Genomic DNA, 24,932 nt, shown 5'->3' with positions numbered 1-24,932 from the left:
AATTTTTTGGAGCCATGAATCCACAAAGTTCTGTGTTTTTTCTTCCACCACCATTTAGCAACCTAGCTAGAAAAACTGAGCGAATGTATTTACCAGGCTTTGGGGTTTTTCTAGGCTGCTGTGACAAAGATAGGATATTGGCAAAGAAATGTTAAAAGGAATCAAGAAATAGATGCTGGATTTATTGATGGAAGTGAAGATGGTGGGGGAATTTACATACAAGAGAAGTGATTAAGGAACTGGAGGGTTGATTAAGTTGAAGAGCACGTCTGGGGCTTTATCTGTGTGAACAAGTTGGAAAATGAGGACTCTGGGTAAGTGGGCTTTCTGTGTCCGAGTTCAGACATGACAGTGACATCGAGGCTCTGGCTCTGAGACTGGGTACCCACTGTTGAGCAGAGGCCAAATTTGTGGGGTAGCGAAGGAAGCTGAGAACCTGAGTCACCAGGAGACTGGACAGTAGGAGACACACCTAGGATGGTGGCAGGATTTGCCTCAGGGAGAAAGACTGTGTTGCCCAGAGTTAACTGGTGAGAGGGGAGCCACTGGGAAGCTGGTAGATGTCAGGAGAGAAGGCATTTGAGGGAGGCGTGGCTGTGGCTTAATGGGGAAGCCTCAAACGAGGGGTTGAAATGTGAGTGAAGTCAGTGACCAAAGACTGCACTAGGTTTTGATGCGGAGACTCACCTGGCTTCTGTGCTGTGAGGACCAGGGGTGTGTGGGTACTGGGAGGCTCCCCTCGGGATAAAGGAGAATCAGTGTCATCAGGAGGAGCTAGGTTTCAGTGAAGGACCACAGGGTAAAGAGAAATGTTCCATGAAATGGACCAAGGCTCTAGGACGTATTGCCTGTGGGATTACACATGTGAGAGGGAACATTGTGGGAGTTTAGGTAAATGGCAAACAATCACAGGGACACGGCTGGCGATGGCAGTCCCTCCGGAAGCTGTTAGAGGCCTATTCTGGGTGCCCTGAGGCTGGTTGCCGGGCTTTCTGTTGGCCTCAGACTTGAAATCCAGGAGCTGAGCGCAACCCTTAAACCTCCAGCTCCTCCCAAGGATTTCTCCTGGGCTCTGGTAGACCCTCCAGGGTGGTGGGCTTTGGGACTTTGAGAGGCTGTATTCTTTCAAGCCTGATGGGAAATTTTGGTAACCTTCTGACACTATCTCAGCTGTAAGCTATAGTGCCCTCATTTTATTTCCCTAAATTGAATTACATCACTCGTTTTTACCACACTCGGTCGTTTTATACCTCTCCTCAGCTGGGACCTGACATTTCGTTGCTTTTAGTTTTGGTTCTTGCTGTCTAATTGGACTCAACCACCCCGGTAACCCTTAGCCTCATTACCTGAGGTTTTATCTGAAGTCAGGACTCCCATTTCCTGTCCCTGTCTGCAGCACTAACGGCTTTCCGAATGCTGCAGGAAAGAGTCATTCCAAGTTCCCCCTTCCTACCCACCCTGCTAACGGGACAGATTTTCAGGAAGAGGAGCTTTTCGTGAAATACTGTGCCGAGGGAATCGCATCTTTGCTGAATGATGGCAAGATGGTTAGACACTCAGCACCTTAGAGCCACAGGCTACTAGAACTCATCCAGTTTGAATGTAACCCCCATCATGTCTCCTTTCACCCTTTCAGACATGAGGCCGTTGAGTTAGGAATATGGCACCAGAATCTGGGTCTTGTGAGTTCTACTCCATTATACTCAGAACATGTGTTAGTCTCACACTCATCAGCAGTGAAGGGAGCCGCTGTCCACTGGATTGGTGCAGCTCCACCTAAATAACATCTAAAAATACTTCTTTCCATTTTTGTAGGGAGAAGTAAGTCTAATTTGGGTTGGACACCTCTTCATCTGGCATGCTATTTTGGACATAGACAAGTGGTCCAGGATCTCTTAAAGGTATATTTATGGCTTTAGTTTTTAAATGAATAAAATAAATATTGCTAATAGGAAAACTATGAAAGTCTAGAAAAGCCATCTGAGCCTTAATGGCCTATTTAAAGTAATTGTTGATCACTAAAGACAATACTTTGCGAAACATATGAATTAGTTTAGCCTGATTAGCTACAATTGTTCTATCAATCATTTGACTTTTACATGATTGACTTTTTACAGTTGCAAAAATGGACATACGAGTTAATGAAGATACTATGTTATTTTTTGAGCATAAGTTAAAAAAAAATTGCCAAAGCACATACTGTGTAGTTCAAAAATAATGTCAGACTCTCCAGGTGAGCTCCATGTAATTTAAGAACTCACTTCTCAATTCTGATGAATAAGTTTCCACGTACTGATATTTTTGAAATTGGGTTGCATCTTAACACTGATCCAGTAACTCAAAACCTGAAATTCAGGAGCTGAGGGCAGCCAGTAAACCTCCAGCTCCTCCACCATTTAAATAGTGGCATCCTTTTCTTTTTTTCCCGTTAAACTTACAGTGGTGGAGAAAATATGCTATTTTATTCAGAGAAACAGTTCTCCTTTTTTCAATATGAGTGCTTCTAGAGTAGAATGAATTGAAGGGTGTATAGACTTTGAAAAGTAGGTTTTTATTTTCTACCTATCAGGTAGATTTTTACTTTTGAGGAAGCTTACTGTTTTACTATGAACTGAATTTATTTTTAATAGTGACAATCAGTCTCAACAGTTATTTTAATTTTTAAAATATTTAATGTATTTTTTAGAGAATTATTTTCACCTTTGTATATTTCTTGATATGTGGAAGGTGTTTAAAGCTTTCATGTTTACTAGGCTGGTGCAGAAGTAAATGTATTAAATGACATGGGAGACACGCCACTTCATCGTGCTGCCTTTACAGGACGAAAGGTGAAAAATGTTCTCTGTTCAATATTTGCAAGTGAAATATTTGGAAGAGTAGTCACAAATGTTTTCTCCTTTGCTACCCTAGGAATAGCAACTTGGAAAAGCCACAAAAAAAAAAAAAAAAAAGTATAAACCAGCACTGTGGGTCAAAAGGCCACATGCTCTTAGTGACAGACAGTGGGGTCAAGTATGAAGGTCATGGAGACCCCCACCCTAGTGTCCCTGATAGGAGCTTGTTCAGTCTCTACTTGCGTACTTCAGGGATGGAGAACTCCTGGACTTTCTTTTTAAAATCACCTTTACTGGAATAATTTACATTGCATGAAACTCACTTGCTGTTAGTGTACATTTCAGTGATTTTTTTGTACACAGTTGTGCAGTGGTCACCACAATCCAGTTTTAGAACATTTCCATTGCTCCAGGAGGTATGATAGTTGTAAGTTTCTCTTAGATGCCCTTTATTAACGCGAGGAAGCTTTCTTCTATTTCTAGTTTATTGAGAGTTTTTAATCATGAATGGGTGTCAGTTGCTTTTCCTCTGTCTTTTGAGATGATCATGTGATTTTTGTTCATTAATCTATTAATATGGTATAATACATTAATTTGGGGATGTTAAACCAACTTTACATTCCTGTGTAAATCTCACTTGGTATTGGTTAATAATCTTTTTAATATGTTGCTGGATTCTATTTTCTAATTTAAGGATTTTTGGGGGTCTGTATTCATAAGAGATACTGCTCTGTAGTTTTCTTGATATGTTTGGCTTTGGTAACAGGGTAATACTGGCCTCAGAATGACTTGGGAAATGTTCTTTCCTCCTCTGTTTTCTGAAATAGCTTGTGAAAGATTGGTTTTATTTCTTCCTTAAATATTTGATACACTTCACCAGTGAAATCATCTATGCTTGGACTTTGTGTGGGACATCTTAAATTACTAGATTAATTTAATTGTTTAATATAGATCTGTTCAGATTTTCTACTTCCTAAGTCAGTTTTGGTTATTTTTTTCTTTCTAGGTTTTTTCCATTTCACCTAAGTTGTGTAATTTGTTGGCATGAGGTTGTTAATAATATTCTTCTGTAATTATTTGCATATCTGTAAGGTTGGTAATGTTACCCTGTTTCATTTCTGATTTGGGTAATTTTTGTGTTCTCTCTTTTTGTCCTTAGTTTGGCTAAAGGTTTATCAACTTTGTTGATCTTTTCAAAGAACTAACATTTCATTGATTTTCAAAAGAAAAATTTTCTGTTTATTTCATTGATTTCTGCTCTGTTATTTTTCTTTTTCATTTAACTTTCTATTTTTTGTTTCTTAAAGTGAAGATTATTTTGAGTTCTGTGTTCTTTAATAGAGGTATTTAAAGCTATATATTTTCCTCTTACCTGCATACAATAAACTTTGACATGTTGTATATTTGTTTTCATTCATTTTAAGAGATCTTCTAATTTTTCTTGTGATTTCTTCTTATGGAAATATAGAAATATGTTGTTTGCCAAATCTTTGGAGATTTCCCAAAATTCTTTCCATTGTTGATTTCTAATTTGATTTCCCTTATGATCAGATAGCTTACTTTGAATTATATATTGAAGAATGTATTTTTAATTATTTTAAAATTTATTAGAAATTATTTGACAGTATTGCATTTGATCTATCCTGGATAATACCCTTTGAGTGCTTGAAAACATATATATTCTATTTTGGGGCAGAGTATTCTATAAATGTACATTAGGTTAAGTTTAGTGATAGGGCTGCTCAAGTCTCTTATCCTTACCTGATTTTCGGTTTGTTTTACCAAATACCACGAGGGAAGTGTTGATGTCTCCAAGTATAATTCTTGAATTGTGTATTTTTAATTTTGTCAGGTTTTGCCTGATGAATTGTGTGGCTCTGTTAGATGCTTATCCATTTACAGTGGGATTTTGTGGGACATGTTATATGGGCTATGTCTTCCTGATGTGTTGACCCTTTTTAAAATCATTATGAAATGTCTTTTTTTGCCTTCAGGAATATTTCTTACCATGAATTTTATTTTGTGTTAATATAGCCAGTCTAGCTCTTACAGTTACTGGTTATATTACATATTTTCCCTTCCTTTTGCTTTCAACTTGTGTCTTTGAATCTAATGTGTATCTTTTGCTGGAAGCATATAATTCAGTTGTGTGTTTTTTATCTAGTCGGAAAATTTTTGCCTTTTGATTTAGTGTTTAGTCTGTTCACATTTGATTATTAATAATTTTGGATTTATATCTTCTATTTTGTATTCATTTTCTGTGTCTCAGGTTTTTTGTTCCTCCTGTACTGCCTTCTCTTGTGTTACACAAATATTATTTAGTGTACCACGTTATTCCTCTGGATAGTAAACTTTTTGAACATATTTACAATAGCAGCTTTATACTTTTTAATCTGCTAAATTCAACATACAGGCCCACTGAAAGTAAGTTTGCTTATTTCTGATTATGGGTCATACTTCCCTCTTTCTTCTCATGTCTCAAGTTTTTATTGAAAACTGGACATCCTTTATAATGCAGCAACTTTGAATTCTAACTTTCCCCTTGAAGTTATTTATTTTTTTTTATTATCTTGCCTAGCTTTCATGTGTGAAGTCTGTAATGTGTTTGGCTTATCGATATATCTGCTCTTTTTGTTTAAAAAAATTATTTTAATGTTTTAGCAGGGTTTCTGTTATAGACTGAATGTTTGTGTCCCCCTAAAATGCATATGTTCAAATCCCAATGTGATGGTATTAGGAGATGGGGCTTTGGGGAGGTGTTCAAGTCATGCTGGAAGAGCCTTCATGAGTGCGATTAGTTCCTTATAAAAGAGTCCCCAGAGAGCTCTCGTGCCCCTTCTGTCATGTGAGAACAAAGTGAGAGGACAGCCAGAGCGAGGAAGCTGGCTCTTACCAAACACCAGATCTGCTTGTGCCTTGATCTTGGACTTCCCACCCTCCAGAACTGTGAGGAAGTAAATGGTGTTGAGGCCACCCAGTCTCTGGTGTTTTGTTACAATACCCCAAAGGGACTAAGTTTCCTAGAGTTCACCCCTGCATTTACGGAGCATAGTGCTCAGCCAATGTTTGGATACAGGTTGTGCTCAAATCCTCAACCCCATGAGGCTTCTGCCCTCTGCCTGTGGGTGTGTGTAGGTTGGAGAGGACTGTCAGAGTTCAGCCACTTCTCACTTCTGCCTCTGCTTTAACTTTCTGCAAGGCCCTCTCTTATTTCCCCTGCACAGTCAGCCAGGACTCTGTGGGTGGCTTACATTGTCCTTCTTTGCTTCTCCCATTTCTCGGCTGTTCTGCCATTTGCCCTCTGTGATAGGCACAATAGTGGCCTTCCAGAGATGTACTCATCCTCATCCCCCAAGCCTGTGGCTATGTTGGGTTACATGGCAAGGGAAGATTAAAGTTGCAGATGGAATTGAGGTTGCTAATTAGCTGACCTTAAGACAGGAAAACTATTCTAGTTTATCTGGTGGGCCCAGTGCCACCACAAAGGTCCTTAAAAGTGTAAGAGGGAGGCAGCAAGAGTCAGAGAGGGACATGTGCCTGGGAGAGAATGGGCTGAGAGAAGCAGTGTTCCGGCTTGGAGCATGGAAGAAGGGGACCGAGGGATGTAGCAGCCTGGAGAAGCTAGAAAAAGGGAAATGAATTCTCTGGAGCTTCTGAAAGGAAACCAGCCCTGCTGACACCTTGATTCTAGCCCCATGAGATGCATTTTAGACTTCTGAAATAGAGACCTGTAAGATAATTTGTGGCGTTTTAAGCTGCAGAGTTTGTGGTGATTTGTTACAGCAGCAGTAGAAAGCTCATACACTCTAATGGGAAAGGCAGACTCGTGCTGTAGGTTTTTCTGTTTGTTTCCTACTGATTTTCACTGCCAGCCCTGGCGTGGTTCAAATGCTTTTGGGGAAGTGGGGCGGGGAGGGTATGTGTGGATAGCCTGTGGCTGGGGGGCTAACGACTCTTGGTGTTCTTACCTGAAGTTCTAGCTCCTGCTGAGTATGCCTCTCAATTTATTCTCTTTAGTGGATATCCAGCACCATGGAATGGTTAGTGTTGTAATTTTGTCCAACTTTATTCTCACTTTTCAGGATGGCAGTTCACTGATCTCTTTATGCTATCATGGCTGAAAGTTGCTTCACCCTCTTTTTCTTGAAAATTTTTTGATTATTTGAATGATCTGTTAAATTAACTATGACAGAGGTTGTATTTCTTCTTTGTTCTGATTATTGACCATAGTCCAACATACTCCCTAAAGGTTTTTCATAGTCCCATAATTGGAAGATTTATGTGCATTTATCACAAGTTAAAGAAGATGAATTTATTATATTTCACACTTTTCATTATTCTCATGATTAGATTTAACTAATTTTCATATAAACTATTAGCCAACCCAGTATATATGTGCTAAGCATGTTTGAATTAGTACATTTCACACCATTTGGTCTGTTTGTTCATATGTTGATACTTGTGAACCAGATATAGAGTCTTACTAAAGGTGAAGGAAAAAGTCCCTGTTACACTAAAAAAGTAAAAGTAGTGGGTTAATTGCTGTTCTTGACTCAGGGAGAGGGAGGTTCAGAAATGAACTGCAGTTGGTATCATTTGCCTGACCCATGCGTGAACTACTGTTTTCCTCTGTAGCTCTGCACTTCTCAGTCTTTTCTATGTGCCTAAGAAAGTTCCTGGCAGTCTATTTCCATACGGCCCAAGTCTACCCAAGTGCAGTTTAAATGCTGTTTCCATAAATTCTTTCCTGACTCCCTGTGCTTGGAAGGGAGCTGTCCTTTTCCAGGTTTCCCATGAACATTCCAGCACTTCCATTCACCTTGTCTCACAGTTATTATTGTATATGTCTTAACTCTACCACTAGATTGTATTAATCTTGTTCCCAAGGAATGAATACATTTCACTTTTTTGTATCCTCTCAGAGCACAGCGCAAGTCTTACTGCCCATCTGTGTGATTACCTAGAGCAAATCAGTTCATTGATCTCTCTTCAGTACTTCCCATATTTGTCTGTTTTCTTAAACTCTGAACATAAGAACGTGCTAAATTAGGCCTTAGTTTGATTTGAACATTAGCATATATATGCTGTCTTATATTAGAAAATAAAATTTAGCTGAAGCTAAATGGTTGCACCACACAGGAAACATTAAAAATTTATGTGCTCAATATCCAAGCATGACTGAATTTCACAAGAAAGTTTAATGTCTACTTGAACTCATGAAAGGAATCAAATTACCTTGTTCTGATGTGATCTTCTACCATGAAGATAATTTAAAATATGATAGTTAGATTCTATGATTTAATAAACAAAACAATGAAAAGGGATGTGGTTTGTTACAAAGTGCTTTAAATTCTTGTCCTTTGAAATACATAAAATGCAGCTCCCAAAATTTTATGAGGGACCTATGGGCTTTTCTTGGTACATTAGCGACCCCTAGTGTTCTAAATGAAAGAAAATAGACCGGCATTTTAAGATGATGTATTTTGGCATTTGTTTCCTTGCTTTATTTTTCAATGCAGTACAAATTCTGAAACTTGTACATCTTTTATAAGAAGCTTGAAATAAAGATACAATCAGTATGATAAATAGCGGGGTTGTGGTTCTGGCCTTTGTTTCGGCTTACTGTTTTCTAGCAGAGCAGAGACTACACCTAAAACCAGTGCTTCCTGTGTTGCGTGTCTCAGGAACTATGTATCCCTCACCTGGCAGAGGTGAAGGTGCAGATAATCCTGGGGTTTACATGAGCTTATCTGTCTTGTTCTAGGATACCATCTCTCATGCTTATAGATTGAATGCCTAGTGTGAGTCAAGCGCTGTCCCAACAACTTGAGCTGCATTGTTTCGTTTAATGAAGCACAACATCCCTGAGATACAGGTATGAGCAGTACTATTTCTTGTAGACTGGGCTTCCGAGGAAGCGGACTGAGTTGGACATGAGTGTGCAGCAGGCTTGCCGGAGTGCTGTGGGGTCACACCTGTGCAAGGGGGCGTGGGAGCAGGAGTGGGCAGAAGCTGAAGTCAGGCTGTGCTGCTCTTTGCAAGGGGTGCCCCTGCTGACCGTGGGGAGCTCCTGTTGCTGTAGTTGGCCTCGTGGCCACAGCTGAGTCGTCATCTTCCTCTCCTGCTTTCCGTTCTAGATTCCTCCTCCCCGTGACTAGCACATCTGGTCTTCATGGCTTACCTGGTGGTGTAACTCCAGGCTGTCGACCCCGGAGGTCTGAGCCTGTGGTTAACATGCCCTCCATTGGCTAGGCTTGTCACTCTTGCCCATTTACTGTCAAAATTGCACAAGGAAATACCAAGAGACACTTCAGTGTGTCATCTGCACACCAGACATACTCCTCCATGTCCTCCTTCCTCCTGATGTCCCAGGTTAATTACCTCTGCTAGGATGATGACTCTTCTTGTCTGCTGGTCCTTTGACACAGGAGCCTGGAATTCAGGCATCCTTTCTCATCTGGCATATGGATCAGAACATAATTCTTGGGTGTGGAATATGCTTCCCCAAGGCCTGAAGAAGCCAGCCAGGCATTGTGCTTCATTCTCTGTCTCAGGAGATGCAAGATGTAATAGTTTGTTCTTCACCTCGGGGCCAGTGTCCAGCATTACCTAGACCAGTGAACCCCTGAAAATTGACTGACAGGATAAAGCTCCTGAATTCTGAGATCTCCCACCCTCTGGAGCACAAATATCTTACTAAGGCTTTCAACATTCTAGCCTCTTCCTGCTCATCTGGTTCTATTAATGTGATGTCATTGATAAAGTGGGCCAGGGTGATGTTCTGCAGGAAGCCCAGATGGCTCTGAGGCAGGACTGTAAATGTAGATGTGTGTGTTGTTTGTGTGTGAGTGCAAACTGTCTTCCGTCCTTTTTTCCTAGAAGAATACATCTGCCAGGTCAGTTGCTGTGTACTGTGTGCTTACCTAGCATTGACCTGCTCTAGCAAAGATTCCCCATTTGGCAGAGTGGCTATAGTTGGGGCTGTTTGGTGGAGTTGGTGGAGTCGCTGTCATCCTCCACACTGCTTCTGGCTTTTGCAGGGGGAGAGTGGTGAATTAGATGGAAATATTCTAGGGACCATCAGCCCTACATTCTTAGGTTTTTAAGGGTGGCACTAATTCCTCCCCATACAGGGTAATGGTTTTTATTTATCCTGGCCAGGGTGTAGGGGAGGGAGTTTTAGAGCCTTCGAAGCAATGTGAGCATATGCCAGCAGCTAAGCAATCTATTCCAGGTAGACATTCAGGGGCTGGGGAGAAATCTCGGGATGTATGTGTGGACCCAGTGCCTACACTGTGAGCCAGACCTGTGCCTGGGTTTCATTTATTATCTCACCCCTGTGCATGCCCCCTTTTCTAACAGAGGGAGCAGGTAACACTTGGGTCTTGTGGCATCGTGTACTTAATAATTTATGAAATGTTTGGGTTTTCCCCTTTCCTTAGAGTGCAGTTACCTGAGTTGATGGTCTGAGATTCATAACTGTAACGTTGGCTTTGGTGTCATAGAATCTTCCCTCCTAGGATCTGGCCTCTCCTTCAGTACGTAGTTCTAAGTCCATAACTGACTCTGGTGTAGAAACTGGACAAGATGTCATGGCTTTCCTTGGGGCGACTGTCTTTGACTTCTGACCATCATTGATGTCTTTTGATGGTAAAGACTGAGTTGTACTTGAAAGATTCCTGGCAGCATGAACAAAGCAGTGGCCCCCATTATAGATGTCAGGGTGTCAGAAATGCCATGGCACACAGTCAAAGAAGGGTTTAAATAAGCAGGCATGCCAGATTGGATATGGATCCTACAAGATATTTTTGTGCCATGGGAGGGCCCAGAGGATACATCATTTGCCAAGCACTGAGAATCACTGGTGGAAAAGGCACCAGCATCGCTAGAAAAACTTACGAAGTTTCCATCTCTGAGTTCTAGGGCTGCCATGAGGAAATGCCATTGCAGACCTGTTTCACTGGGGGGAGGGGCATGTCATAGGACCCCAGAACAGTGGAGGCCTGCAGGTGGCACTTAAACATCAGAAGCCAAGTGAGTGCAGTTATGGTAATGACTGAGTTCAGAGGGGCAGGGTTGGGGGACTGAACTGTGGAGAGTTGTGGAAATGCTTACCAGAACACGGCATTCCTGAGGGCAAATTACATGGGCAAATGGGATTCATCATTATCTCTTTTTCCCTTTTTAATTTTTTTGGCCAGGTTGAGAAGGCACTGCTTCATGAAAATTCTTGAGTAACTTACTGCACATCGTCAGACTGACACTAGCCCACAGTCACTGGGGCTCAGTTCTGTGTCGTCTTCCCCCTCCCCACCCCTCTCTCTTGTTTCTTTTAGGGTTTGGCTAACTTCTGTTGTCCTGTCCTCAAGTTTACTGATTCTCTCCTCAGCTGTGCTCTGATGACCACTGGTGGCATTCTTTATCTTACTTCTAGCAATTTCCTTTGACTTTTTTTTTTTTTTTTTTGTATTTTTTTAAATTGAAGTATAGTCAGTTTACAATGTTGTGTCAATTTGACTTTTTCTTATAGTTTCCACTTCTCAGCTGAGATTCTCCATGTTATCATGTGTATTGTCCACCTTTTCCACTAGTACTTTTAAGGTAATAAAGTTCTCTAATCATTTCAACTTCCTTAGCACCTGCTCATTTTGACCCTTTGTAGTCTGGGTCCTGAGTCCACCCATGAGCTGAAGTTTTTCCTAAAGGTTGTCAGTGGTTTACTGTTGTTAAGACTTAATGTTTTCATGTTTTTTTGTAGCTGCGCTCTAACAAAGCTGATCACTGCTCTGGGAAGAGGCATTGTACAGTCTGTTACTCTTGCTGCGCCTTTGGCTGTTTTTATGATTCCTGTCTGTGTGTGTTTGTTTTCCTTACCCTTCATTCTTGATATGGCCCTTTGTCGTACAGAGTTTTTGCTTTTGTTGTAGTCCAGTTTATCTATTTCTTTTTTTACCTGCACTTTTGGTGTCGGATACAAAAAATCATTACTAAATCCAGTGTCATGAAGCTTTCCTCTTATGTTTTCTTCTAAGATTTTTATTATTTTAGGTCCTACACTTAGGCCTTATCCATTTTGAGTTAATTTTTGTATGTGGTATAAAGTATACGGGTCCAGCTTTATTCTTTTGCGTGTGGATATCCAGTTTTCCCAGCACTGTTTGTTGAAGAGACTGTCCCTTTCCCCTCTGAAAGGGCTTGGCACCCTTGTCAAAAATCATTTGACCAAATATGTGAGGCTTTATTTCTGGGCGCTCTGTTCTAGCCCATTGGTCTATATGTTCATCTTTATGTCATTTTAGCACTGTTTTGATGACTTTGATAAACTCTGAGGTAAGTTTTGAGATCTGAGAGTGTGAGGTCTCCAACTTGGTTCTTTTTCAGTACTGTTTGGGTTATGTGGGGGTCTCTTGAGATTCCACATGAATTTTAGGATGGGATTTTCTGTTTCTGGAAAAAATGTCATTGGGCTTTGATAGGGATTGCACTGAATCTTTAGGTTACTTTGGGCAGGGTTCCCATCCTGACAATATTCAGTCCTCCCATCCGTGGACGCTAGATGTCTTCCGCTTCAGTTATGTCTTCACTTTCGTCCAGGTGTCCTTTGTAGTTTTAGTGGACAAGTCTTTCACCTCCATGGTTATGTTCATTCCTAAGCATCTTACTCTTTTCGATGTTATTGCAAATGGAATTGTTTTTCTTTCTTTTTTTTTAAATTGAAGTGCAGTCTGTCACAAGGTGTCACTCTCGTGTACAGCACAATTTCAAAGTCATACATATACATACATATATTTGTTTTCATATTTAGAATTGTTTTTCTTCATTTCCTTTTCTGATCATTCATTTTTATCTTTGCCCACTTTTAAATCAGGTTGTCTTTATTGTTGAGTTGTAAAAGTTCTTTATATATTCTGGGTATAATTTCCTTCTTAGATACATGGTTTATAAATATTTTCTATTGTTCTATGGATCATTCTACATTCTTTACTAAAATGACCTCTTTACATAAAGTATGAAAACACTCCTCCCAAAGTGTTACCTTTAAAATGATGGGAAATGTTAAGATATTTTATAAGAATTTATTTTATTAGAATGTTAGACTTCTTAGCCACTTTTCTATTTGTAAAATGTGATAGTACATTTTATAGAAGAATATTCAATGAAAAGTGTGTTTATAGACACTATAATATCCTGGAAAATGTGATATATTAGGTGAAGGGAGTATAACGTAAGCAACTATGTCATATGAATTATGTTTAAAAAAACTTGAAGTTATGCTTGGGAAAAATAATTGGAAACATGGCAAAATGCTTCTAGTGGTCATACAGTGACTAGGACAGTGAGTCTTTTCTTTCCTTCCTGTCTGTTTTTAAGATCGTACTTAAGTGTTTTTTACTACAAAAAAAATTTTTTTTAAAGAATGGTTAAAAAAAAAAATTGTACAGCCCAAAAGTAAAATGAAGCTTGTGGGAAAATGTAACATGTGATGATAGGGTGTTACTTCCTGTGTATCCATGTGTCGTCAAGCTAGAGGTTAGACGAGCACTGTATTTCTTTCATCCTACCTTCCTGTAGAAATAAAGAGCCAGTGTTACCACCTTCCCCTCCACGGCCACTGCACATCCCAGTGAAGTGAAACATCAAATCTCTAATATTCTCCTGCAAGTCTCCTGCATTTCTTCTGTCTTAAGTTATGTAACTGAACTGATCCACTGATACTGGACTCATGTACATTACCAATTAGTTTGAAATCCCTTAAAGAGAAGTTAGCCACTGAGAGTAAATATGAGTGAGGTAGTCTGTACTCCATTGTTGAATATTGAATTTAGAAGATCGTTTGCTTCATTATAAGCCATTCCTTTGCTAGTGTTGTATCCTGTCAGTCTGAATCACTTTATTTATAATGTCCTATTATAAACATCAAAGTTCATTTTTTAAAAATCTAAGTCTGTTGGGGAGATTATTTCTTTTTTCAATAGGCCTTGGGGGAATACTGTTAAATGAGTGTACTGTCTGCTCTAAGTATCTAATTTAAAGCGTCTAATTTAAGTGATGGCTTTGTTAATGCATGTTTCATTTGATCACGTAAATCAATTTGGTAAAACAACCAGATGATTTACTTTAAAAATCAATTATAGACATTTTCTGTGTTAGTTGTGGACTGGCAACTATTTAAGCAATCCTCAGCTATTATTACAATTAGTTGAGTTGTAGTATTCAGTTTATTTCATTAGTATTCACTTAATGTAGATATAACTAATGGAATAATAAGATTCCTACATAGTACTTCTTTCTATTGTAGAAACTCGGGAGTAACTAGTAATCTGAAAGATGCCTATAATGCAATAAAGTCTTCATTTAATAATAGCTAAAAATAACTTTTCTTCTTTTTTAGGAGTTGGTAATGCTTCTTTTGGAATATGATGCTGATACAACTGTAGTTAATGGAAATGGACAGACAGCAAAAGAAGTGACTCATGACAAAGAAATCAGAAGCATGCTTGAAGGTAAATGTTACGGACCTTAACATAGACAGCATTTATTTTAATTATAACCCACAGTCCAGAATATGAGTAGAAATGGCTTCTGAGATGCCAGAGTAGATGACACCAAGCCTGTGCTCTGAAGGTAAGATAACTTGGAGTCACTGATTAGACACAAAACTATCTATGTGAAAGTTTCTCCAACCTGAAACTGCTCTAAAAAAAATAAAGTCTATTAATTTAAAAATAAAAGGAAGAAAGATTCCCTACAGCTTGTAGTTTTTTTTTTTTTTTTTTTACTCTATGTAATGTTATACAAAGTTTCAAAAATCAAATCTCCAACAAAACTACAAGTAGAAGGTGGAGACCTGAGGGAGGTTGGCTGATCGGCTGCAGAAGCGCGGTAGTGAGGGAATGCGGAAGCGGAGGACCGAGAAACTGCAAGACGCACAGCTCCTGGGAGTCGCTGATACCGGGGCGGTTGGGTCTGCCGGCTCCATTCTCACGAGGACTTCATGTTAGTACAGCAGCTGACAGTAATTTCTTGATGGATCCACTTCATTGTTATGAACTTCAGAGATTAAGTTACGTGTAGGCAGACATATGAGGAATTTCTCTAAAAATAATTTAGAACAAAGATATTTTGACTCTTGCACTGGGAAGCCTTCATTCATTAGGATTATCCCTCTAACAACGAGGGCTTTGGCTGTAATTATTTTCTGATAGTGTTTCTGTTGTAGAGAAAAGATTTCTTGACTACTACTTTATGAATAAGGATATTGAATTTGAGTTGCGATTCCACACACATTGTGTGTTTCTTTCCTTTGCAGTTCAGAAAAGGGCAAGATGGTTTTGTATTTAAAGGGTGTTGATGAACCAACATCATTTAGCATTATTTGATTACTTAGTAAATATTTACTGGCCAAATATGCATTGTGCCAGATACTGTCACAAATGCCTAGGATACACAGAAGGGTAAGAGCAGGTACCTGACTTCAGGAATGACTGAAGGGATAAATCACAGCTCTGGGTAATGCGTGCAGTAGCAGAGGTAAGTACAGGAGGGGTACAGACATGTCTGTTCTCAGCAGCTCACAGTCCAGCAGCCGTAGGACCAGTGGGAGGAAAGACTGAAGAGCAGGAACAGCAAAAAAAAAAGGCAGTGTTGGGAGCCTGCAGAGAAGCTTGGCAGCCCTCCTCCAAGGCAGAGAGGGAGTCTGGGTGTGGAAATAAAGATGTGGGATTAGAAGATAACAGTATGTAGTAATATTAGTCGTTTCTTAAGACAAAGCTCAACTGGTTCCAGCTATTCCTGTATTCACGATACACGTTTCCTGTAATTGAAATGCAGGGGCATGCATAGTGTCAGAAACAGCTGTCATGTGTAGTAATTACTAACTTAATAACCATTCATTATTTCTCAGGAAGACCTGAGGAATCTTCTATAGTTCCTCCCTTGCAGCCTTTGCCTGGGACATTGCACACATGTTTTAAAGAGGATTCTTACTAAGCCTTTCTAGGAAATTGCTGCCTCTCTGTAAGCTAAAATGAATTCTAACAGCAGAAATGAGACCTTATTACATACTCGTCTCTGAAGCAAATCGCATTGCCCTTTGCCCTCATTCTCTATAAGCAGCATAGAGTAATGGTAAGAGCATGGACTCTGGAACCCACCTGCCCAAGTTCAAATCCCAGTTCCGTCACATCCTGGCTGTGTGACTTAGGTTACATTCCTTAACCTCTTGGTACTTCAGTTTTTTCCATCTGTAAAATTGGGCAAATAGTAACTCTTCAAAGACTATGAGGATTTAATGAGTTAATACTATTTAAGTGCTTTGAAAGGTACTTGGCACATAGTGAGGGCTGTAGTATTTGTTAAAGAAATGAGTGTTTTATGTAGAAGTGCGTAAGTATATATAAAACTAAATTACTTGGTTTGTACTTCTTCCTACCAATGCGATTTCTTATTGTTCCTTTTCACATTCTAAGGTTCTAGAAAGTATGAGCCCCCTCCCCACTTATCTACCTTTCCAAGGCAGATGTGTAGTAGTATTTCAGCATGCAAAAGTAATTCATAATTATTTGTGGTGGGTATTGTAGTTACAATGAACTTAAAAGACCTCTGAATTGAAAATGTAAATTCGTCTGAGTCTGAGAGAAGTTGAATTCCATAATTGTAATGGGAAATGTAAGGCAGTGAGTAACAAAGTAACGATAACATTTGAATTATAACCCAAAACGTCGTGACTTGGCTCACCATGATCACTTTACTCTTTATACATTTTGTGATAAATTTGCTAATAGGATCCAGACTAAAGGTAATCTGTACTTTTCCTTCTATAGCTGTAGAAAGGACTCAACAAAGAAAGCTTGAAGAATTACTTTTAGCAGCAGCAAGAGAAGGCAAAACAGCAGATCTCACAGCTCTGGTAAGAGTGGAAACAAAGCCAAATGCGTTATTTTTCTCTTCAGGAGAATTTTTGCTTAAAGTTAAATTCATGGCTTAGTCAAATCATAGGACCAAAATACTTGAGATCATAATAATAGAATGAAAGTCTTTAAATATGCTAATGCTAATAGTTTAAGCAGGATGCATTTTAAATGATGGTATTTTTCTCTAAATTTCTGGTTTACCTCCCCACTTCTTATTAAAAACCTGATGGATGAGAGTCCAATTTTTCAAGGTAATATAATTTCCTTGGTAATGTTTAAGGAAAAATTTTTTTTCAGATTAAGCCAATTTCTTTTTTTTTTTTCTTTTTTTTTTATTGAGTTATAGTCAGTTTACAATGTTGTGTCAATTTTTTGGTATACAGCACAGTTTTTCAGTCATACATGAATATACATATATTCATTTTTATATTCTTTTTTCACCATGAACTACTATAAGATCTTGAATATATTTCCCTGTGCTATACAGTATAAAGTTGTTTATCTATTCTATATGTACCTGTCAATATCTACAAATCTCAAACTCCCAGTCTGTCCCTTCCCACCCACCTCCCCCTTGGCAACCGCAAGTTTGTATTCTATGTCTGTGTATCTGTTTCTGTTTTATATTGAATTTCATTTGTCTTTTTTTTTTTATATTCCACATATTAGTGATATCATATGGTATTTTTCTTTCTCTTTCTGGCTTACTTCACTTAGAATGACATTCTCCAGGAACATCCATGTTGCTGCAAATGGTGTTATGTTGTCAGTTTTTATGGCTGAATAGTATTCCATTGTATAAATATACCACATCTTCTTTATCCAGTCCTCTGTCAATGGACATTTAGGCTGTTTCCATGTGTTGGCTATTGTAAACAGTGCTGCTATGAACATTGGGGTGCAGGTGTCATTTTGAAGTACAGATTAAGCCAATTTAAAATTGACCCTTAATATATAGGATCCTATAAAGGAATACCTTTCTCTAGTTTTGAGCAATTATTTCTGAAAGGTATGCTATACTTCTCGAAAGTAACATACAAAGAAGGGACAATATTTTTGAAATAGTTATATCTTGTTAGAACAGATTGAAAACTTCACCCACGTTATTTTTTGCTTCTTAGGAGACCTACTTTCCAGCTTCCATTTCCTGAAAATAGTCTCATTAAACCCAAAATTCTAAATTTGTTCTAAATTCAAGACTGAAGTACAGCCATTTGCTTTAAAGTTATTTCAGCTCATTTGAAAGGCCTCTTTGGTTTCCAAGTATAGTACCTAAAACATTTTTTTAACTTTGTGAAATGGAGACTATATAAAGAGGGTTTTAAAGCAGTCAGTTGGAAACAACTCAGTAGACCTTTAACATTTACACATGTAACATTTGTGGTTTTAACTCTTCTGAATGATTGACTATGGTAGACGGGTTTGTAACTTTGCTGTCACAAGTGTGAACTGTAGGACTGGGAGGGACGCGCAAATCTTGTGGGAACAGGGGTGAGTGGGGTGGCCCTGGTGTTGTGTGTGGTGTCTGTTGTCAGGGAGCGTGGGACCTGAGATCTCATGGCACCCTGAGGATGAGCGCGGGGAGTGACGCGGGTTGGCTGCTTTGGTGAGCAAGAAGCCACTGACGGTCTGGATGCTAAGGAGCCTGGCTGTTGGTCAGGCTCTGGAGCGTGAGGGTCCACCTGAACTTTCAGCTCTGCTGTACCTTCATGGGTTTTATGGGATAAAGTCCACCTTTGATGCATAATCTGCACTGCATTTCTTCAATTGTTAGCTCAACAGGCCAAACCCTCCTGATGTTAACTGTTCGGATCAGTTAGGAAATACACCCTTGCACTGTGCTGCTTACCGGGCTCATAAGCAGTGTGCCTTAAAGCTTCTCAAAAGTGGAGCCGACCCTAATCTGAAGAATAAAAACGGTAAGCATGTTGATGAAAGACATTGTTGGTCATTTTGAAGCTATAATAAAAATCAAGTCTTTTGTTTTAGTGCCCAGCCTTTGTTAAACTGTGTAGTCCCTATTTAATTTTGGAGTTAAGGGTTTATACAAAAGAAAAAAGCAAACTTACTAATTTACTTCCCAGTTAAGATCTAAATGTTTAATAATGCCTGTTTCATAGGAGGCACTAATGATGACTAAGAGTTGATTCCTACCCTCAGGGAAAGAAAAGTACAGTTGATTCTTGTTATTTGTGGTAGTTAATTTCTATAAAGTTGTCATGAGCTCTAATTTAGTGAATACTGAACCACTGGTCATAAGGGCAGTAGAGTCAGTTTCCTGCGAGCCTTTTCATCCACTGATGAAAAGGTCACAGCATTTTCATCCACTGATCAACATGTATCCTTGTTTTACATGTGCTTCTGTTTAAAAATGCTGTATTTAATGTATATTGTCGGTTCCTTACCGTGCCACTCACTGCCGGGAGCACTATAGCTCACGCCTGAACAGCTCATGTGACACATATTTTGTTCTAAGGCACGTCACTGCCTCCTTGCACTTAGGAGCCTTAGGTGGCACTTCAGCATTGTGCTCGGGGGCCAGTTTCAACAGTGAAATCACCAACAAAAAGCAAAAAAGGTGAAAAATGTGCCACTGGGTAGACTGACGAGGACAGTTGTTTATGGTATGAGAACTGAAACAAGGCAGAGCACCACCCTTTTCTACTTCAGTGGGGAACACGTGCATGAGAACACTCAAATTTTTTACTGACCTGCATGTGCCATGAGTGACCAAGAAATGGCCATGAGTACTGATCTGGGGATTAAAGTAAATTTTAATAATAGGCGAATTTGCAAATACAGAGTTTGCACACAATGAGGATAGACTGTACACTTGTGACAGGATCAAGGACAGAATTGGATAACGATAGGAGAAGCTGCGAAAGATGTCTTGGGTTTCAGTGGAGGACCATCCCATTAGGGCTTTTCTACATCACTTTTTAGGAGGCTCCCCTCTGCCTGCTGTCAGCCTGGGTTAGGGCTTATCATAGCCCAAATCATACTCCGTGGCATTTGTTGGCTTAGGTAGCTGTCCCCCATGAGACTGAACTCCTATGGGGAGGGCTAATATTTTACTATCTAGTTTACCCAGCACCTAGAGCCTCCAGAGGAAGACAGTACTGCGGACACCTCGATTATCAGCCCCATTAAACTGGTTTTGGATTTCTGACCTCCAGCATTGTTCAGAAATAATTTGTATTGTTTTAAGCCACTAGATATGTGCTAATTTGTTACAACAACCGTAAGAAACTGATACAGTGATTTATGGTGAGAAAGCTTGAGTGATCACAGAACCTGTACAGAGCGTCCAGAGGTTAATCTGATTTGCTGGCTTGATAGTTAGCTGCTGAAAAAGGAGTGGGTAAAGAACTGGGATGAAACTTTAGGCAGGTAAAGGGGTGTAGTTGATGGAATAGTGAAAGAATATTATGTGCAGCAGTAGCAGTAGCAGTTTCGTGGTAGGATTAAGCTCTTGATGGCTTTTTTCCTTGCATTTTACACAGATCAGAAACCCCTTGACCTTGCCCAGGGTGCTGAAATGAAACACATTCTTGTTGGTAATAAGGTTTGTAGAAATGGATTATATTTATATAATGCAGAACAAAATTTTGAATTCTTGAAATATATAGATGCATTTTTAATGAAAATGTATTTTCTTCACCAGGTCATCTACAAAGCATTGAAACGATATGAAGGCCCTCTCTGGAAGGTGGGTTGGGGTGGATTATTAATTATAAAACTGGAAGAACGAATTCTCAGGTGCTCTTTTTGTTAAAAGTTTTTTCTTTTTTTTTTCCCTGAAGTATATGTGATTTAATAATTCTTGGATCTTATAATGTAAACCATTTTTATACTGTTGGTCTTTACTAGGCTTCCACTGATTGTAGAAGTTAATTGTCTTTGGTGTTGGTCTCACACTTAAAGGTGACCAAGTTTGTACAGAACAGAATGGGGGGAAATTTTTTTTCTTAATCATAGAATTGCAGTATTATTTTTGTTGTGAACATTGAACTATGGAGGACTCAGGAGGAACTTAATATGTGAATTGTCACAGAGCACACATATAAAATTTTTCTGGTTCTAAAAGTTTCTGTGTGTTTTGGAGTTCAGTTTTCTAGAATTACCTGTTTTAGAGCACATAGTTTCTTTTGCATTTGCAAGCACTCCCTCGGTGTATTTATGTATATGTATGTTTATATTGTATAAAATAAATGTAGGATAATTCTCTTTTTTTAGAAGTTCATTTAGGACTTTGAGGAAATTGTCTTTGAAGCCCAGAACTGATACATTTCCTATAAATATCCCTGCACAGTATTGTCAGAACTGTAAACTGTGTTCACCGTTGATCTTATCAATATGGCATGTCTTCTATTCCTGTCACTCTGTAGTGGTATGTTTCCATTACTGCATCCAGTTCCTCAGTTCATGCTTGATCGTTTTTGAGTGTTCAGTGGTACTGTCTGGATGAAAGACTCCGATAGGACTGTCACAACTTAAATTAGTTTTTATCAGTCCAGTATTTCAATCTAGATACATCAGCTTGGAAAACCTTTGTCATTTTTCCCTTAGAGTTCAAGATTTTTTGGCTGGAGATTATTCTGGGTAGTGTTAGAACACGGAGTCCTTTCATGGTACAGGAAACAGTAAGTATTATGATCCTAATACTGATAGAATTGCTAAATCATCTAAATTTTGAATGATTTAAAGTTTTCACTGAAGTTTTCCTTTTTCCCTGATAATTTATATTTATTTTCAAGGCCTGATGCAGTCCATAATATTTATCGCCAGGGATGCAAACACCTAACTCAAGCAGTGTGCACGGTAGGATGACACACACATCTTTTGCTCAAACTGTGAAATCAGTTCTGCAAGTGATGGCCCTGAATCAGTGGTATAAGCTGCCTTGTAAAATCTTGGGGTAGAAGGCACTTGTGCAGTTGGCCCTCTTTATCTGTGGGTTCCACATCTGCAGATTCACCAAACCGTGGGTCAAAAAAAAAAATACAGAAAAAAATTCTGGAAAGTTCCAAAAAGCAAAACTTGAATCTGCCATGTACTGGGAACTATTTACATAGCGTTTACATTGTGTTAGAGATTATAAGTGGTCCAAAGATGACTTTAAGTGTATGGAAGGGTGTGCATGGGTTATATGCAAATACTATGCCATTTCATGTGAGGCACTTGAACATCTGTGGATTTGGCATCCTGTAGGGGTCCTGGAAGCAATCCCTCACAGATATTGAGGGATGGCTGTATATGTTTCTATTTGAGAACAAGTGAAGTTGTGGAATATCCATTTTTAAAATATAACCAGCTTTTAAAAATCTCCATGTATTGTGGGATGAGAGATGCATGAGCCAGAAACATTGATACAGAACTTTTACCATTTTGTATGTCTGTGTGTGTGTGTGTGTGTGTGTATGTTCACACATACATGTGCATGTACATAGCTACATATGTGTACTGTGTGTGTATGTATGTGTGTATTTGTACCTGGGTAAATCTGGATAATGGAAGTTTTTTTGGTGTTAAAGCCTATATCAAAATTGGGGTTTTTTAGGTTCTCCATATTCACATCTGGCTATTCACTTCTACCAGCCAAGAGGAGAAGTTTTTCCTCTTTACAGATTAGTCTAAGACTGGAGCCTAGATGTACTTTCTGTTTGCTGCTTCAAGTTCTTTAGTGTTGTCAGCATGCCACGCCGTCCACCCGCTCTAAAATTAGATTACGGCACCTGCTTCTCTGTGTGGATTCTTGGAAGACCAGTGGCATTGCCCTTGGGGCATCACAGACTTGTCACCTTCTGCAGTAGTCCAGCCTGGTTGCACACACTGGTCCCTTCAGTGCCCTCTCCCCCTTCCTCCCTTCGTGTTAGACCAGACAGCCTGGGAACCACTCTCCAGTCTTAGCCATCTAATCTTCATCTCTCCTGTTGGTACAGTCTGGCCGTTCTCTTCTGTTTCAGCTTTTGAATCATTTTCTTAACACTGAGGTTTTTTTTCAGTTGGGTCCTTTCTCATTCTTGTCTAACTAAAAAAAAAAAGTTAAACCAGTGCTCCCCCCATCCTTTTAAAATTTTTGAATTTCCTGTTTTTTAGCTTCTCTTAGAATTGATTAGTTTCTACTGTGTTTTGCTTCACCTTGTCTTACAACTTTTGTTTCTTATTTAAATGTTGACTGAAAGCCTATATTTCTGAGTCTACATTGATACCAGGTAGTGAGCGTTCAGTGAGTGACTACCATAAGGCAGGCTGTGTTCACCTTCTAGATTCTTAAGGTAGAAGCTTTGGTTATTGATTTGAGACCTTTTTTCCTTTTCTAATGTAGGTGTTTACACCTATAACTTTCTTTTTATTGTGGTAAAATACACGTAACATAAAGCTTGTCTTAACCGTCTTTAAGTTCAGTAGCTTTACCTGTAGTCACTTCATTGTGCAGCAGGTCTGTAGAACGTTTCCATCTTACAGAACTGCAACTCTGTACCCACTGAACAGCAGCTCTTTGTTTCCCATACCCCCATCCCCTGGCGACCACCATTCTACTTTCTGTTTCTTTGAATTTGACTACTTTAGATACCTCATATGAGTGGAATTATACTGTATTTGTCTCTTTGTAACTGGTTTATTTCACTTAGCATAATGTCCTCAGGGTTCATCCATGTTATAGCATGTGACAAGATTTCCTTTTTAAGGCTGAATAGTATTCCATTGTATGTATAAACCACATTTTCTTTATCCATTCATCCATCAGTGGACATTTGAGTTGGCTTCTACCTTTTGGCTATTGTGAATGATGCGGCCACAAACATGGGTGTGAAAATACCTCATCAAGATCCTGATTTCATTTCTTTCTTTTGGAGATTTACCTGGATGTGAAGTTGCTGGGTCATGTGGTAGTTCTATTTTTAATTTGTTTAAGGAACTTCCATACTGCTTTCCATAGCTCCTGCACTGTTTTACATTCACACCAGTGGTACCGAAGGGCTCCTTACCGTAACACTTACTATTTCCCATGGATTTTTTTTTTTTTTTTTTTTTGGACATCCTAATGAGTATGAGATGGTATCTCATTGTAATTTGACTTTCATTTCCCTAATGACTAATGATGTTGAGCATCTTTTTGTGTGCTTACTGGCCATTTGTACTTTGTCTTCAGAGAAATGTCTATTTACATCTTTTGCCTATTTTTTAATCAGATTGTTTTTTCTTGCTGGTGTTGAGTTGTAGGAGTTCTTTGTATATTCTGGATATTAACCCCGATCAGATACATGATTTTGAAATATTTTCTCCAGTTCACTGGGTTGTCTTTTCACTCTGCTGATAATGTCCTTTGATGCATGGAAGTTTTAATTTTTGATATAGTTCAACTTTGCCTATTTTTTCTTTTGTCACTAGAGCTATTGTTTTCATATCCAAGAAACTATTGCCAAGTCCAGTGCCATGAAGTATTCCTCCTATGTTTCCTTGTAAGAGTTTTGTAGTTTTAGCTTTGACACTTAGGGATTGGCTTCTCCTGAGGTATTTCTCCTTGGCTTGCAGATGGCGGCCTCCTTGCTCTGTCCTCACATGGCTTTTTCTCTGTGTGCAGGCATCCCTGCTTGTTCTTCCTCTCTTTATAAGGACATCAGTCATGCTGGACTAGGGCCCCACCATTGTGATTTCATTTTTCCTTAATTACCTCTTAAAAAACCCTGTCTCCAAATGTCATCTCACTGGGGATTAGGGCTTCAACTTATAAAGCCCATAATCAGGTTGAGAAAATTCTTATCCTTTCCTAGTTTACTCAGAGCCCTGATTATGAAAATCTGTTAAATTTTATTAAATGCTTCTTCCATGTTATTGAAATGATCATTTAGTTTTACTCATTCTATTAACATGGTTATCTTGATAGACTTTAGGGTGTTAATAAAATTAATCTTACATGGCTAGGACAAATCCCCGTTGGTTATGATATATTATCATTTTAATAAATTGCTAATATTTTGTTAAGAATTTTTGCTTTTTTGTTCATGATGGATATTTGTATTTTTCTTGTGATATTTTATCTGGTCTCATACAATGAATCTAAAAATGTTTCTTTTCAGTTTTCTGGAAGAGTTTGAATAGGATTAAGTTACTGCTTCTGTACATGCTTGATAGAATTCACCTGTAGAGGCACACGGACCAGGGCGTTTGTGTGTGTGTG

The 24,932-nt window shown here is 38.9% G+C and overlaps 1 protein-coding gene across 4 annotated transcripts in view; it reads left to right on the top strand.

Moving 5' to 3' along the window:
* The window catches only part of OSBPL1A (oxysterol binding protein like 1A), a 155,232-nt gene that overhangs the window by 18,405 nt on the left and 111,895 nt on the right, over nucleotides 1–24,932 (top strand). The window contains exons 4-12 of one of the 4 annotated variants that reach the window (XM_074352164.1): nucleotides 1,816–1,901; nucleotides 2,754–2,828; nucleotides 14,227–14,338; nucleotides 16,658–16,743; nucleotides 18,522–18,666; nucleotides 20,251–20,312; nucleotides 20,412–20,456; nucleotides 21,317–21,390; nucleotides 21,505–21,568. In XM_074352164.1, the coding sequence (XP_074208265.1) occupies nucleotides 1,816–1,901; nucleotides 2,754–2,828; nucleotides 14,227–14,338; nucleotides 16,658–16,743; nucleotides 18,522–18,666; nucleotides 20,251–20,312; nucleotides 20,412–20,456; nucleotides 21,317–21,390; nucleotides 21,505–21,568 (749 nt within the window). Of the gene's footprint in view, nucleotides 1–1,815; nucleotides 1,902–2,753; nucleotides 2,829–8,599; nucleotides 8,710–14,226; nucleotides 14,339–16,657; nucleotides 16,744–18,521; nucleotides 18,667–20,250; nucleotides 20,313–20,411; nucleotides 20,457–21,316; nucleotides 21,391–21,504; nucleotides 21,569–24,932 lie in introns of those variants that run through there. The other 3 variants (XM_045518863.2, XM_045518864.2, XM_045518865.2) reach the window with 3 other exon arrangements.

This window comes from Camelus bactrianus, chromosome 24, assembly GCF_048773025.1.
Source record: "Camelus bactrianus isolate YW-2024 breed Bactrian camel chromosome 24, ASM4877302v1, whole genome shotgun sequence".
Taxonomy (NCBI): domain Eukaryota; kingdom Metazoa; phylum Chordata; class Mammalia; order Artiodactyla; family Camelidae; genus Camelus; species Camelus bactrianus.
The sequence above is the reverse complement of the archived record's forward strand: the minus strand, read 5'-3'. Positions and strand labels throughout refer to the sequence as shown.